This window comes from Chiloscyllium plagiosum, chromosome 3 (assembly GCF_004010195.1).
Source record: "Chiloscyllium plagiosum isolate BGI_BamShark_2017 chromosome 3, ASM401019v2, whole genome shotgun sequence".
Classification (NCBI taxonomy): Eukaryota; Metazoa; Chordata; class Chondrichthyes; order Orectolobiformes; family Hemiscylliidae; genus Chiloscyllium; species Chiloscyllium plagiosum.
In genome coordinates this window covers 121,576,788-121,589,950 of record NC_057712.1, presented here as the reverse complement: position 1 = coordinate 121,589,950, position 13,163 = coordinate 121,576,788, and the positions used below count along the sequence as shown (strand labels likewise).

The window sequence follows — 13,163 nt, the reverse complement described above, 5'->3', positions numbered from 1 at the left end:
TTGCAACATTTAAGAAGCATTTGGATGGGTATATGAATAGGAAGGGTTTGTTGGGATATGGGCCGGGTGCTGGCAGGTGGGATTAGATTGGGTTGGGATATCTGGTCGATATGGACAGGTTGGACCGAAGGGTCTGATTCCATGCTGTACATCTCTATGACTCTGACCCAAGTTTGTCCAACCTCTTAAAACTGACACAGTCCAATCCAGGTCACGTCCTAGCAAACCTCTTTCGCACCTTCTCCGATGGCCTCCACATCCGTCCTATAGTTCAGTGACGAGAACTGCACACAATACTCCAAATGTGGCCTAAGGTTTTAAACAGCGACAATGTGATTTGCCAACTTTTATACTTTTATAAACTATTTCAGATCCAAAGTGATAGCTTTGCAGTGAGCTGTGGGCATTCTTATCAACCCAACTGGTGAAGGCAAGCATGCCATACCATTTAATTCCCACCTTTTCCAATTGAGTTCCTACTCTCAGGGGGCTGTGGACTTGCATGATATTCAGATCCCTCTGGATATCAATGCTCTTTATGTTCCTGACTTTTATTATAAAGGTTTTCTTGCATTTGATCTCTCTAAATGCAGCACCTAACAAGTTGTCTGGATTAAACCCCATCTAGAGCTGGCTAATAACTTCAAAAGAGATTTTGTGGACTACACTCTCCTCGGCCCTTGTTTCCATGTGTTATCCCTGTACCTTTTGCATGATCCAGTCTCTGCCTAGGTCAGGAACTACTCCAGCTCTCTCTGGGAAACCTACAGTAAGTCAAAACCCACCACCTCAGCATACAATGTCATGCAGAAGCTCATTACTCTCCAGGCGAAGGAAGAATGACTCAATCTCCAGACTGTTCCTAGTCCAAGTGCATGTTCCTGAACCAGCCCAGACTGTCACACTGGAATAATCTGTTAAAAATCAGTGTAGGATCCAGTCTTTTCATTACTGTAGAAAACTCTATGAGCTCATCTCCAAGTTTGCACTGTCTACAATAACAGATCTGTTCTTTAATCTTATCTTACTAATTTAATTTCTTTAAGCATTGCTCTGCTCTGAATCTTTCCCAAGGTAATTACATCAACCAGCAATTATAGTCACTGTCCAGATTCCAATTTCCTGCGGGGAAGTAGAGTTACATCAGCATTGGGTGTTGGCAAAATCAGGCTCAGATATAAGACCCACTCCTGTCATGTAAACATGGTTAGAAAGCACCAGAGGACAACTGAGGAAACTCCAACAGAGTCCGTTTCCAATTCGGAATCTCCGAGGGCATCAGAAGAGTGGGAGAAGAGGGAAAAGAGATTTGTAATTTGCAAAATTAACTTGTGAAGGTTAACCTTGCCTCCATATCGGTGTGACATGGTGGCTCAGTGGTTAGTGCTGCTCCCTCACAGCAGCAGGGAATCAGGTTCAATTCCACCCTCTGGCCACTGTCTGTGCGGAGTTTGCACATTCTCCCCGCATCTGCAGGAGTTTCTTCCAGGTGCTCTGGTTTCCTCCTAGTAAGGATGTACAGGTTAGGCGGGTTGGCCATGCTAAATTTCCCATAGTGTCCAGGGATGTGTGGGTTGGTTGGATTTGCCATGGGCAATGCATGGACAGAGTTTAGGGCTTGGATCTGGGTGGGATACTCTTGAGAAAGTCGGTGTAGACTTGATGGGATGAATGGCCTGCTTCCACACTGTAGGGATTCTATGCAAGACTGAGAAAGATATCACGCAGGATCAGACCACCGGGATTTACTCACCTTCGCAGCTGAATATCAAATGAATGGACAAATCAACAACAACATGTTTCAGATCCAAAATGATAGCATTGCTATAAGCTGTGGGCATTCATATAAAAAAAACACTACATTCCTTCTCCAAAGGTAAAACAATGTTTAAAATAAATCAAAGGACAGGATTGCATTGTAACATATACTTCTGAGTAAATGCTAGCGAGGCCAATAAAACCTATGCCATGTTTACATCTTCTGATTCCTACTTACTTTTTCATTTCTTTTGCATTCTGATCTGCTACAATTAAGTTACAAGTCTGTCGCCTGATCACGTTTTAATCGCTCAAAACACAAACACTTAAATATTTGGGTACTGCTGGAAAAAGATAACTAGTCAAAGCATTTCATCTTGTACACATCTGGACAATTTGCAAGAATACTAATTCAGGGCAGAAATCCATCAGTTTTACTGATTGTGAGGAGAGTACAGATTAGTGTGCTATGAAACGCAATATCTAACCAAGGTGGAAACAACCTGTGTTCACTCAATTAGCCGTCCCTGACCTACTTCTTTATAGCCGATTAGCTTTAACAAGAGATGAATGCACAATTAAACTCAAGAAATACTTAAACCTTTCCACTCTCTTACTGATAGATACGCTTTGAGCAGATTGACGATTTACATATTCCCGCACAGATGTGCCTTGCCATTGAACTTGTATTACAAGCAGCCAGAAAACAAACTGAAGGAGTTCCTTCAAATCTAAAATGGTCTCGTATGGATTCAGGATATTCACCTTTCTGGTCCAGCTAGAAAAACCTTGTTGAATGAAGAATTTGGAACTTATTGTTTTACTGCAACTAATTACAGCTGACATGAATACATGACTACAGAGGTTATTAGTAACAGAGTAGATAGTGTCCCTGCCTCTGAGCCAGGAGACCTGGGTCCAAGCCTTGCCTGCTGCAGGGGTGTGTCATAACATCTCTTAGCAAATTGATTAGAAAATACGAAAAGAAAACACCAGGAGTAATTAAAAGCGCCCCAGCGCCCAAGCTCCCTCTTTACTCCGCCACAGCTCCCCTCTGCCTAATGCACTCACTCAATCACTTATTAACCCTTTCAGACCTTTCTACAGCACAACCCTGATGCATTAACAGCATATGTGACTGTACCTCACTAAACAAGATGCATGGCAGGAAAGTTTTTGACTGAAAGCAAAAAAAACAATGCTGGAAATCACAGCAGGTCAGGCAGCATCCATGGAGAGAGAGAGCAAGCTAATGTTTCAAGTTTAGATGACTCTTCATCAGAGCTGAAGTGATGAACAAAAGTGAGGACTGCAGATGCTGGAAATCAGAGTGCTGCTGGAAATCAGGACTTATGAAGGGCTTTTGCCCGAAACGTCGATTTTCCTGCTCCTCAGATACTGCCTGACCTGCTGCGGTTTTTCAGCACCACTCTAATCTAGAGCTGAAGTGATGAAGAGTCAACTAGACTCAAAACATTAGCTAACTTTCTCTCCATGGATGCTGCTTGACCTCCTGTGACCTTCAGCATTTTTTGTTTTCCGTTCCAATTCCAGCACCTGCAGTAATTTATTCCTGCAGTAGAGCTTTTGCCTTGTACCCACATAATACTATTTTACATTTTGTACAAAATGGAGTCAGGAGTCAGTCCACACTGACAGGTGGAGGTCTATTTAAAATGCAGAAGACACCTATCAATGAGACTGCTCACACTAGTACCACTGGAACATGAAGAGACCATTTAGTTCCTTGATGCAGTTCCATCCCTCTTCATAAGATCATGGTTCATCTGTGACTTAACTCCACATTTGCTAGGTATCACACAATACTTTCCGTTAACACAAACCTAACAATGTCAATTTTAAGATTAGCAGTTGATCTAACATCAAGTGCTCTTTGCAAAAGCAAGCTCCAAACTTCTACTAACTTTGTGACCTTGGAGTGCAGGTTCATAGCACCTTGAAAGTGGAGTCGCAGATAGATAGGATAGTGAAGGCGGCATTTGGTATGCTTTCCTTTGTTGGTCAGAGTATTGAGTACAGGAGTTGGGAGGTCATGTTGCGGCTGTACAGGACATTGGTTAGACCACTGTTGGAATATTGCGCGCAATTCTGGTCTCCTTCCTATCGGAAAGATGTTGTGAAACTTGAAAGGGTTCAGAAAAGATTTACAAGAATGTTGCCAGGGTTGGGGGATTTGAGCTACAGGGAGAGACTGAACAGGCTGGGGCTGTTTTTCCAGGAGCGTCAGAGGCTGAGGGGTGACCTTATAGAGGTTTATAAAATCACAAGGGACATGGATAGAATAAATAGACAAAGTCTTTTCCCTGGGGTCGGGGAGTCCAGAACTAGAGGGCATAGGTTTAGGGTGAGAGGGGAAAGATATAGAAGAGACCTAAGGGGCAACGTTTTCACACAGAGGGTGGTTCGTGTATGGAATGAACTGTCAGAGGAAGTGGTGGAGGCTGGTACAATTGCAATATTTAAGAGGCATTTGGATGGGTATATGAATAGGAAGGGTTTGGAGGGATATGGGCCAGGTGCTGGCAGGTGGGACTAGATTGGGTTGGGATATCTGGTCGGCATGGACGGGTTGGACCGCAGAGTCTGTTTCGATGCTGTACATATGACTCTAAGTGTTCTTGACTAAAGGTCCAGCTACAACTTTTAGATCGTCGATGCTTGTCCCAGAATCACAATTCAGAAGATAGAATTTCTTTCTATCTGTTCCCCTTAATATCATGCAAACTTCAATCCAACTGTCAATTAAATTGCAGCAGTATAATCCAAGTTTGTCTGATTTGGATGGGTTATATTGATTAATGCTCAAGGATTAAAGTGACCCAGAGAGTCGTATTGAAAATCTTTAAATGGGGTTTTTTGTGCGCCATAATGACACCCATAATGAAGGGCTCTTACCAGAAACTATTGTTCCTGCTCCTCGGATGCTGCCTGACCTGCTGTGCTTTTCCAGCACCACTCTAATCTTTGTCCATAGTTAAAGTCATGCCTAGAGTGAGGTACAAAAGGTGTAGAATAGGGAAAGTAAGAGCTGGTACAGATGAAGCATGACTTGATATACTCACTCGAATTTTAATAATTCTTGTTTTAGCTTCACAGCTTTTCTTCAGTAACATCTTCTAAGAAAAATAAAATTAGATATTAAAAACTGAACTTTTAAAAAAGAAATCTACCTAGATTAGTTTCAGATACATAAACCATAAGCCAGCACAGAATGGCAAAGTGCCTAACAGTATAACACATCATACTGATGGACATCAGCAAGGCATTTGATAAGGTTCCCCATGGTAGGGTCATTCAGAAGGTCAGGAGGAATGGGATACAGGGGAACTCAGCTGTCTGGATACAGAATTGGCTGGCCAACAGAAGACAGCGAGTGGTAGTAGAAGGAAAATATTCTGCCTGGAAGTCTGTGGTGAGTAGTGTTCCACAGGGCTCTGTCCTTGGGCCTCTACTGTTTGTAATTTTTATTAATGACTTGGATGAGGGGATTGAAGGATGGGTCAGCAAGTTTGCAGATGACACAAAGGTTGGAGGTGTCATTGGCAGTATAGAGGGCTGTTGTAGGCTGCAGCGGGACATTGACAGGGTGCAGAGATGGGCTGAGAGGTGGCAGATGGGGTTCAACCTGGATAAATGCGAGGTGATGCATTTTGGAAGGTCGAATTTGAAAGCTGAGTACAGGATTAAGGATAGGATTCTTGGCAGTGTGGAGGAACAGAGGGATCTTGGTGTGCAGGTACATAGATCCCTTAAAATGGCCACCCAAGTGGACAGGGTTGTTAAGAAAGCATATGGTGTTTTGGCTTTCATTAACAGGGGGATTGAGTTTGAGAGTCATGAGATCTTGTTGCAGCTCTATAAAACTTTGGTTAGACCGCACTTAACGGTCCAGTTCTGGTTGCCCTATTATAGGAAAGATGTGGATGCTTTGGAGAGGGTTCAGAGGAAGTTTACCAGATGCTGCCTGGACTGGAGGGCTTATCTTTTGAAGAGAGGTGACTGAGCTCGGACTTTTTTCATTGGAGAAAAGGAGGAGGAGGAGGAGAGTGGGCCTAATTGAGGTGTACAAGATAATGAGAGGCATAGATAGAGTCGATAGCCAGAGACTATTTCCCAGGGCAGAAATGACTAACACGAGGGGTCATATAGTTTTAAAACTGGTTGGAGGAAAGTATAGAGGGGATGTCAGAGGCGGGTTCTTTACACAGAGAATTGTGAGAGCATGGAATGCGTTGCCAGCAGCAGTTGTGGAAGCGAGGTCATTGGGGACATTTAAGAGACTGCTGGACATGCATATGGTCACAGAAATTTGAGGGTGCATACATGAGGATCAGTGGTCGGCACAACATCGTGGGCTGAAGGGCCTGTTCTGTGCTGTACTGTTCTATGTTCTATAACTCTGTGTCACATGGTGGATATAGCTGCATATAGCACATTAAGAACAAACTTAAGGAAATAAATTGCACTTATATAGGACCTTTCACAACTTCATGAGGTTACAAAATACTTTATAAAGAAATGTGTTTGAAGTGTCTTTAAAGGAACTAAAGTAGCCAATTTGCACAGAGCAAGCCTCCCACAGGCAGCAATGTGATAATAGCCAAATAATCTATTTTAGTAATATTTCAGATTGGATGAATGTTGACCAGGATACCAGGCGTACCACACGGCCAAAGGACCTGGAACATTCATTAAGACAGCAGATGAAGCCCCTGTTTAATTAGATTAGATTAGATTAGATTAGATTACAGTGTGGAAACAGGCCCTTCGGCCCAACAAGTCCACACCGACCGGAGGAAACCCACGCAGACACGGGGAGAACGTGCAAACTCCACACAGTCAGTCGCCCGAGGCAGGAATTGAACCCAGGTCTCTGGCGCTGTGAGGCAGCAGTGCTAACCACTGTGCCACCGTGCCGCCCAAATATCTCAACCCAGAGTTTTTCCACTTTTCAGGGTGTGAAATTCCAGAAAATTAAATCAGAATGGAAAAAATAGGAGGCTGGATAGAACCAGGAAAGGTAAATAGATAATTGGAGGCAGAGACCTAAAGGAGAAGACAGTTTTATGGAGTACAGGAACAGAATAGGAATGAGAGAGAGAGAGAGAGAGAGAGAAAGAGAGAGAGAAACAAAGAGCAGGGTTACACCTACTAATATTAGTAGGTTAATCATATTCTATCTTCTCTCTGTACAGACACACACCGACCATTAATACTATAGAAAAAAAACACCACATAACTGGTGCTTGTAATAAAAGCCAAGATATTTATGGCCCACTTCCCCTACTGTTGTGCCCTTAATCATTTTACTTCTCCTGTAGTTCCAAGTATTGATCGTAGAATAGAATCATAGAATCCCTACGTCTGGCAGCAGGCCACTTGGCCCATCGAGTCCACACCCACCCTCTGAAGAGCATCCCACCCAGACCCATTCCCCCTACCATATCCCTGTAACCCTACATTTCCCATGGCTAATCTCTGGACACTATGGGCAATTTAGCATGGCCAATCCACCTAGCCTGCACATCGTTGAACTGTGGGATAAAATCTGGGCACCCAGAGGAAACGCACAGAGACACAGTGTGGACTTTACACAGTCACCCAAAGGCGGAATCGAACCCAAGTCCCTGGCATTGTGAGGCAGCAGCGCTAACCACTAAGCACCATGCCACCCGAAGGTTTGGACTCCATGGCATTCCTGACATTTTGGATTCAAAAGATTCCTAATTTAGCAGTCTTGATGAAACATCAACAATTAATTCTCTCTATATTCAAGGATGCTGCCAAACCTTTGCATCTTTCCAGTATATTCGATTTTATGCTTTTCCAGCATCTGCAAAATTCTGCTATTCATCTTAACCTCAACTCGCTGAGAATAGAAGATGGCAAGGGGAATGCTGCTAGTCACCAGGGATGCTCTCCCCACTCATAAAAATACAGTCAAAATGCAACTATTTTCAAAGAAGTGGTATTTTATTTTGCCTCTTCATGCTTGAATATCTAACCAGCACTTTAAACTGCCCGTGATGAGATTATCAAAATCATATGGTCACTGTTCTTGAGGGAGGCATTCAAAACAGTTCAGACTAGGTTCACAACAGTATAGAACGGTCAGCATTGGAACAGTCCCTTCAGCCCACCATGTTATTACCAATTCACTGTATGATGGAGGTTGACTTGATGAAAGGATGACAACATTTGGCCTTAACATATTGGAGTTCAGATGCATCTTAGAAAAATAGAAGATTCTGAAAAGTCTTGACAATGTAAATGCTGAGATCTTGCATTTCCCCCGCATAAGGAAATCTAGGACGAGAAGCCACAGTTTAAAAATGAGAAGTCTCCCATTTAAGATAGGGAGAAGCAAGAATTTCTACAATCGAAGGTCATTAGTGTTTGAAATTCTCTTCCCCAGAGATCCGTGGAAGTAGAGTTATTGAGTATCTTCAAGTCAGACTTGGACAGATTTATGATCAATGAGAGAGTCAATGGTTGTGGGCGGGTCAGAAAGGAAAGCGGTCACAATCAAATCAGCCATAACGTTATTGAATGGCAGAGCATGTTCAACAAGTGGTATAACTTACTCCTGCTCCTGGTTTGATGGTGACAGATGCAGGCCCCCGCCCCCCAGTTCCTGACGTACCCTTGAAGAATAACTTGAGATATTGATTATTTGCAGTCCTCAACAGCGTGTCAGTGAGTGTCGCGGTGGGATGGGAGGGGACAAATCTTTACGATAACCATTGGTGAGTGGCCTGAATTTGTAAGTCTTGCTCCTGAACGTAGCACCTCCACTATCTCAGGGGGAGGAGAATAGAGTTGACCTGCTCTTAACATGTCCACTCTGTACATGTTTTATGGAACCAGTTGGCCTTTTAAATCACCAGCTGCCTCTCCAGAAGTGTACAAAGTTAAAAATCATACAACACCAGGTTATAGTCCAACAGGTTTATTTGGAAGCACTAGTGTTCGGAGCACTGCTCCTTCATCAGGTGGATGTCCATCTGATGAAGGAGCAGCACTCCAAAAGCTAGTGCCTCCAAATAAATCTGTTGGACTATAACCTGGTGTTGTGTGATTTTTAAACTTTGTCCACCCCAGTCCAACACCGGCACCTCCAAATCATACCCACAGAAGTGGAAACTTGTCTTCCATATAATCCAGAGATTCGACATGTTAAGAGCAGGTCTGAGCTTTTTAGACTTTTTTGGACAGCCAAGATATCCCTTTGGATTTGGTTCCAGGAAACCTTTCTTTGGGAGGTAGGGAAAGGGTCAAGTACTCTTTGGGATTATTAACAGAGACAATGTTTGGTAGAAGGTGCATAAAACCTTGGAATTATCAAACTATGCATTTTTGAACGAGTGTGTTATTTCTCCACTACAGAATTTTTCCTTTTTGTGCCAGTGGATAATAGATGATTTGGTACAGAAAATGAAAGATAGTGGTTAAATTTGAGTTAGAATGCGATGGCACTAAATTGGCATAGGGCAAAAGGGTCTGTGGGGATGGGTAGAGGGCATCAGGTGACATGCATGCGGCTGGGTGAGTGTGGAGTTGGCAGAGGGTGGCAGGAATGTTTACATTCTATTCTTCTGTCCAAAAATTAAAATACTGCATTAGAATCTGAAAGCAGGCTTGCTTTTCCACCTCTTCTGAGCCAGCAACACTTTCGTTCCTGCCAGGTAGCGTGGACCAAACTGCAATCCAGCCTATCTCCAGATGGAAAATGGGGATTAGAGGCTGCCATTTTTAAACGGTGAACTTATGGAGCAGGGAATTGCCCCAGTTCTGTGCACCCGACCTGGGAGCGACTATGGTTGAGGGCAGCTCCCTCAAGGAATGGCTCATCTCAGTAACAGAAGCATGCTAGTGTGCAATCCGAATTGGACAGTGCAAGAAGAGATCACTTGATTCAACATTCCTTAATGTCTCTTTGGAAGAGCTAGCCAGTTATCCCCCTGATCTTTCTCACCAGCAATTCTTTTCCTTGTTTAACTCTGTCTGACAGGGTGGTGTAGTGGGAGTAGATTCAAAAATTCAGGGGAGATTGCAGATTGCATTCAAGATTATGAAAACACAATGCATTAAAAAATAATCCTCACCTCACCTACAGTTCTTTTAACAATTACCTTTAAATTTATGAAATGAAAATAATCCAGAGGCATCTTCATCAAGTGTTCAGAAACAATGGCATTTGAGTATTCCTGACAAAAGTCCCGTTTGCATGCTGTAAAAACTCTATTATTCTATTTTGTCAGAGCTTTCCATCTTATACTCACTCACAGGGCAATTTCAAAGAATGTCAATTTATTGGGAAAGCCAACATTTTGACGTTATGAGGGGAAGTGCTGATTGGTTGGCAAGTAGACTTGGTAAAAGTCTTGCCATGGAGAATGCACCCATTCAAAGTGATTGGCAGTTAACTGCCAGACTGTGTTTAAATTTTAAACCAGGAAGGTTGACACTGATTGGTTAATACATTGCCTTGAGAAATGAACCACCTAATGGGTGACATCTATTTTGATGAATTGAAGCACACAATGCAACTACCTCAGTTCAGTCAACCCAGTTATTCTGGAAGGGTACCTCAATTTATGAAAGGTAAAGTTTGTTGTATCACATTGCAACTATGCAGTAGCAAAACACTAGTGATGCTTACCTCTAACAGGATGCCACCATGAGACAAAAAAGAGTATTGTAGTGCAAGCATTTCATGACCAGTGTGATACCAGGTATGTGGGTTGTACCTCACAAAGATTGGTGGATCATATCAAACAGTGCATCTCTTTGGCTAGTACAACAAGCAATGTACTGACTATACCCAAATCAGCCCAAGCTTGCAAAACCAATAAATAACCAACATTAGATATGTTGCCGCAAATGGACAACATTTGCTGGATAATCCCAAGTATGGAAAGAATTATGACAACCAAATGATAATTGTCAGGCAGGCTCATATTGTAGCATACTTGCATACCCTGGAAGTTAAAATACATTGATAACAATATTCTTTGTAGTTAGAAAACGTATATGCACACACTGCACCGATTCAACTTGACAAAATAAGTAACAACCATTTGCTAGCTTATTTCATAGCACGATGCCCTGACCAATAAGGGACAACTTCTAATTTAAAATTTAAATAAAGACTGATATGGACTGTCAATCACCATTCACTAGTGTATTCTCCATGATGATGCCTCTTACAATCAGAGTCAACTCGCCAATCAATCAGCACTGACTTCTTATATAGCATAAAATCCTGGTTTTCCTCTTAAATTGGTATTCTTGCCAACTGCCCCTGATAATTATAGGTTTTGACGAAACATGTCTATGTTTCACCAAATGTTATGCTCTATTCTACCAAATGACTATTAATCACAAATTAACTGTCCAAATATGCCACAAAATTTGGATTGTGTGAAGTGCTAGTGCTTTCAACAGGCAACAGAATACAGTTTTTCCATTTTCCTAATGCTCCTTTTCCCTCTTCCTGACTCCTCCTGTTGCATAAAAAAACATATCATCGTGTCACTCCTGAATAAAATGCTCTCTCTTTAATTCATTTATTCTGCAACAGAATAGATTGGGGGTTCAAAGAACCTATGCTGTTCTTGATTGGGATGATAGTTGGAGGGGTGAGGGGGTGGAAATATTTACAGTTTTATTGACCCTTAGAGAGAAAAAGAGGTTGATTTAAAATCTCAAGATTTCAACAGTCGTGTTTTCACTTTCCCTCATTTTTCTTTTTTTTTGAAAATGACCACCTCAACATTTTATGGGGTTCTGTTACCAAATACATTGGTCAGATCCTTGGCCTGGAATTAGCCATGCCCCCAGTTACCACAGTTAAGTGAATATCATAAAAGTGATCTATCCAGAAGCAGTATATAGGTCACAAACGGGTTAAAAAGTGTTTTTTTTTACTCTCAAACATCTTTGAGCAAAACAGAAGTGTTGATGCAGATTCTGAAGAGAGAGCTGGGCAGACTAAATGACCTATTTTGACACAATAGAGTTTTGAGTACCCTAGGCAGGACGCTTTCTGTGAAAGAGAAACACTAACAGAGTGATGTCTGGGCCGTTGTTGTATGTTTTCACCTTTACAGAAGAATATTTTCCATCAATTAAATGATATTATATGTCTGGAGGAGTGCGGGGGGAGAGAGAGAGAGAGAGAGAGAGGCCATCTCTTTCAGCTGTTTGTTCTGCACATCACTTAGGATCCTGGCACCACAATAGCTGGAAACAATACAGAAACTGTTACACACATTCTCCATTACATTTTCCAATAGCTCCTGATGTTATTTCTCCATGACCTGCAATCGCACTGAAATCTAAATAAGAAAGAAGAAGGGCTCTTGCAAGGTTACATTTACAGAGCACAGCCTTCAATCCATCCTGAATAGTCTCCCATTCCCCACCTACCTGTTATTCCTCACACAACACCATCCATAGGCACCTTAGGCAGCTTAGCCAGGTACGCTAACAATTCAAAAAGCTACTGCTCAAATTCCTACCAGCATTATTTTGCTCTTGACAGAACACATACTTTATTCACGTGAGCCAAAATTTCTATTTATTCACTCAAGCAATGTGGGTTTCACTGGCCAGGCCAGCATTTATTTGCTATCCCTAATCACCCAGAGGTCATTGAGAATCAACCAAACCAGGTAAGGATGACAGATTTTCTTCCCTAAAGGGCATTAGAGAACCAGATGAGTTTTTCTGACAATCAGCAATGGTCATCGTTAGACCTTTAAATCCAGATTCTTGACTGAATTCAAATTCCACCATCTGCTGTTGCAGGATTTGAACCCGGGTCCCCAGAACATTGACCGACTTTCTGGATTAATAGTCCAGCATTAATCCCACAAGGCTTTCACTTCCCCAAAAGATTGATCTCCTGCCGTAAATTTCATGTCTATGCCACATGATTACAGCTTCTGTCAGACACAGAGTTTCGCCAAACCAGACCATTCACTATCCTGGAGCTCCATTCAACATGCAGTTTTAAATGTCACCATCTCACTGGGAGACACATGCTTCGCGCCATTGCTATACTAACCTTGCTTCCGCCACCAAGGCACTTATACGCATCTACAACAAAAGCTAAATACTACAGATACTGGAGATCTGAAATTTAAATAAGAAACCCAGCAGTCTTGTGGCATCTGGGAAGAGACAAAAGCAGTTAATGTTTTGAGTCGAACATGACTCTTCTTCTGCCAAATCCTCTTCGTACATGCGCCACACAAACCCAATGAGCATTATCAACAATTAAAACTGAAATTGCTGGAAAAACTTAGCAGGTCTGACAGTATCTTTGGTGGGAAATCAGAGTTAACATTTCGGATCCAGTGACCCTTCTTCAAAACTGG

At 42.3% G+C, this 13,163-nt stretch overlaps 1 protein-coding gene across 1 annotated transcript in view; it reads right to left on the bottom strand.

Annotated features, from left to right (window-relative positions):
- si:dkey-16j16.4 overlaps window positions 1-13,163 on the bottom strand; it is a 101,301-nt gene that overhangs the window by 17,451 nt on the left and 70,687 nt on the right. Inside the window, exon 4 of the mRNA XM_043687238.1 lies at window positions 4,842-4,895. Coding sequence (XP_043543173.1) covers window positions 4,842-4,895 — 54 coding nt within the window. The remainder of the gene's footprint in view (window positions 1-4,841; window positions 4,896-13,163) is intronic.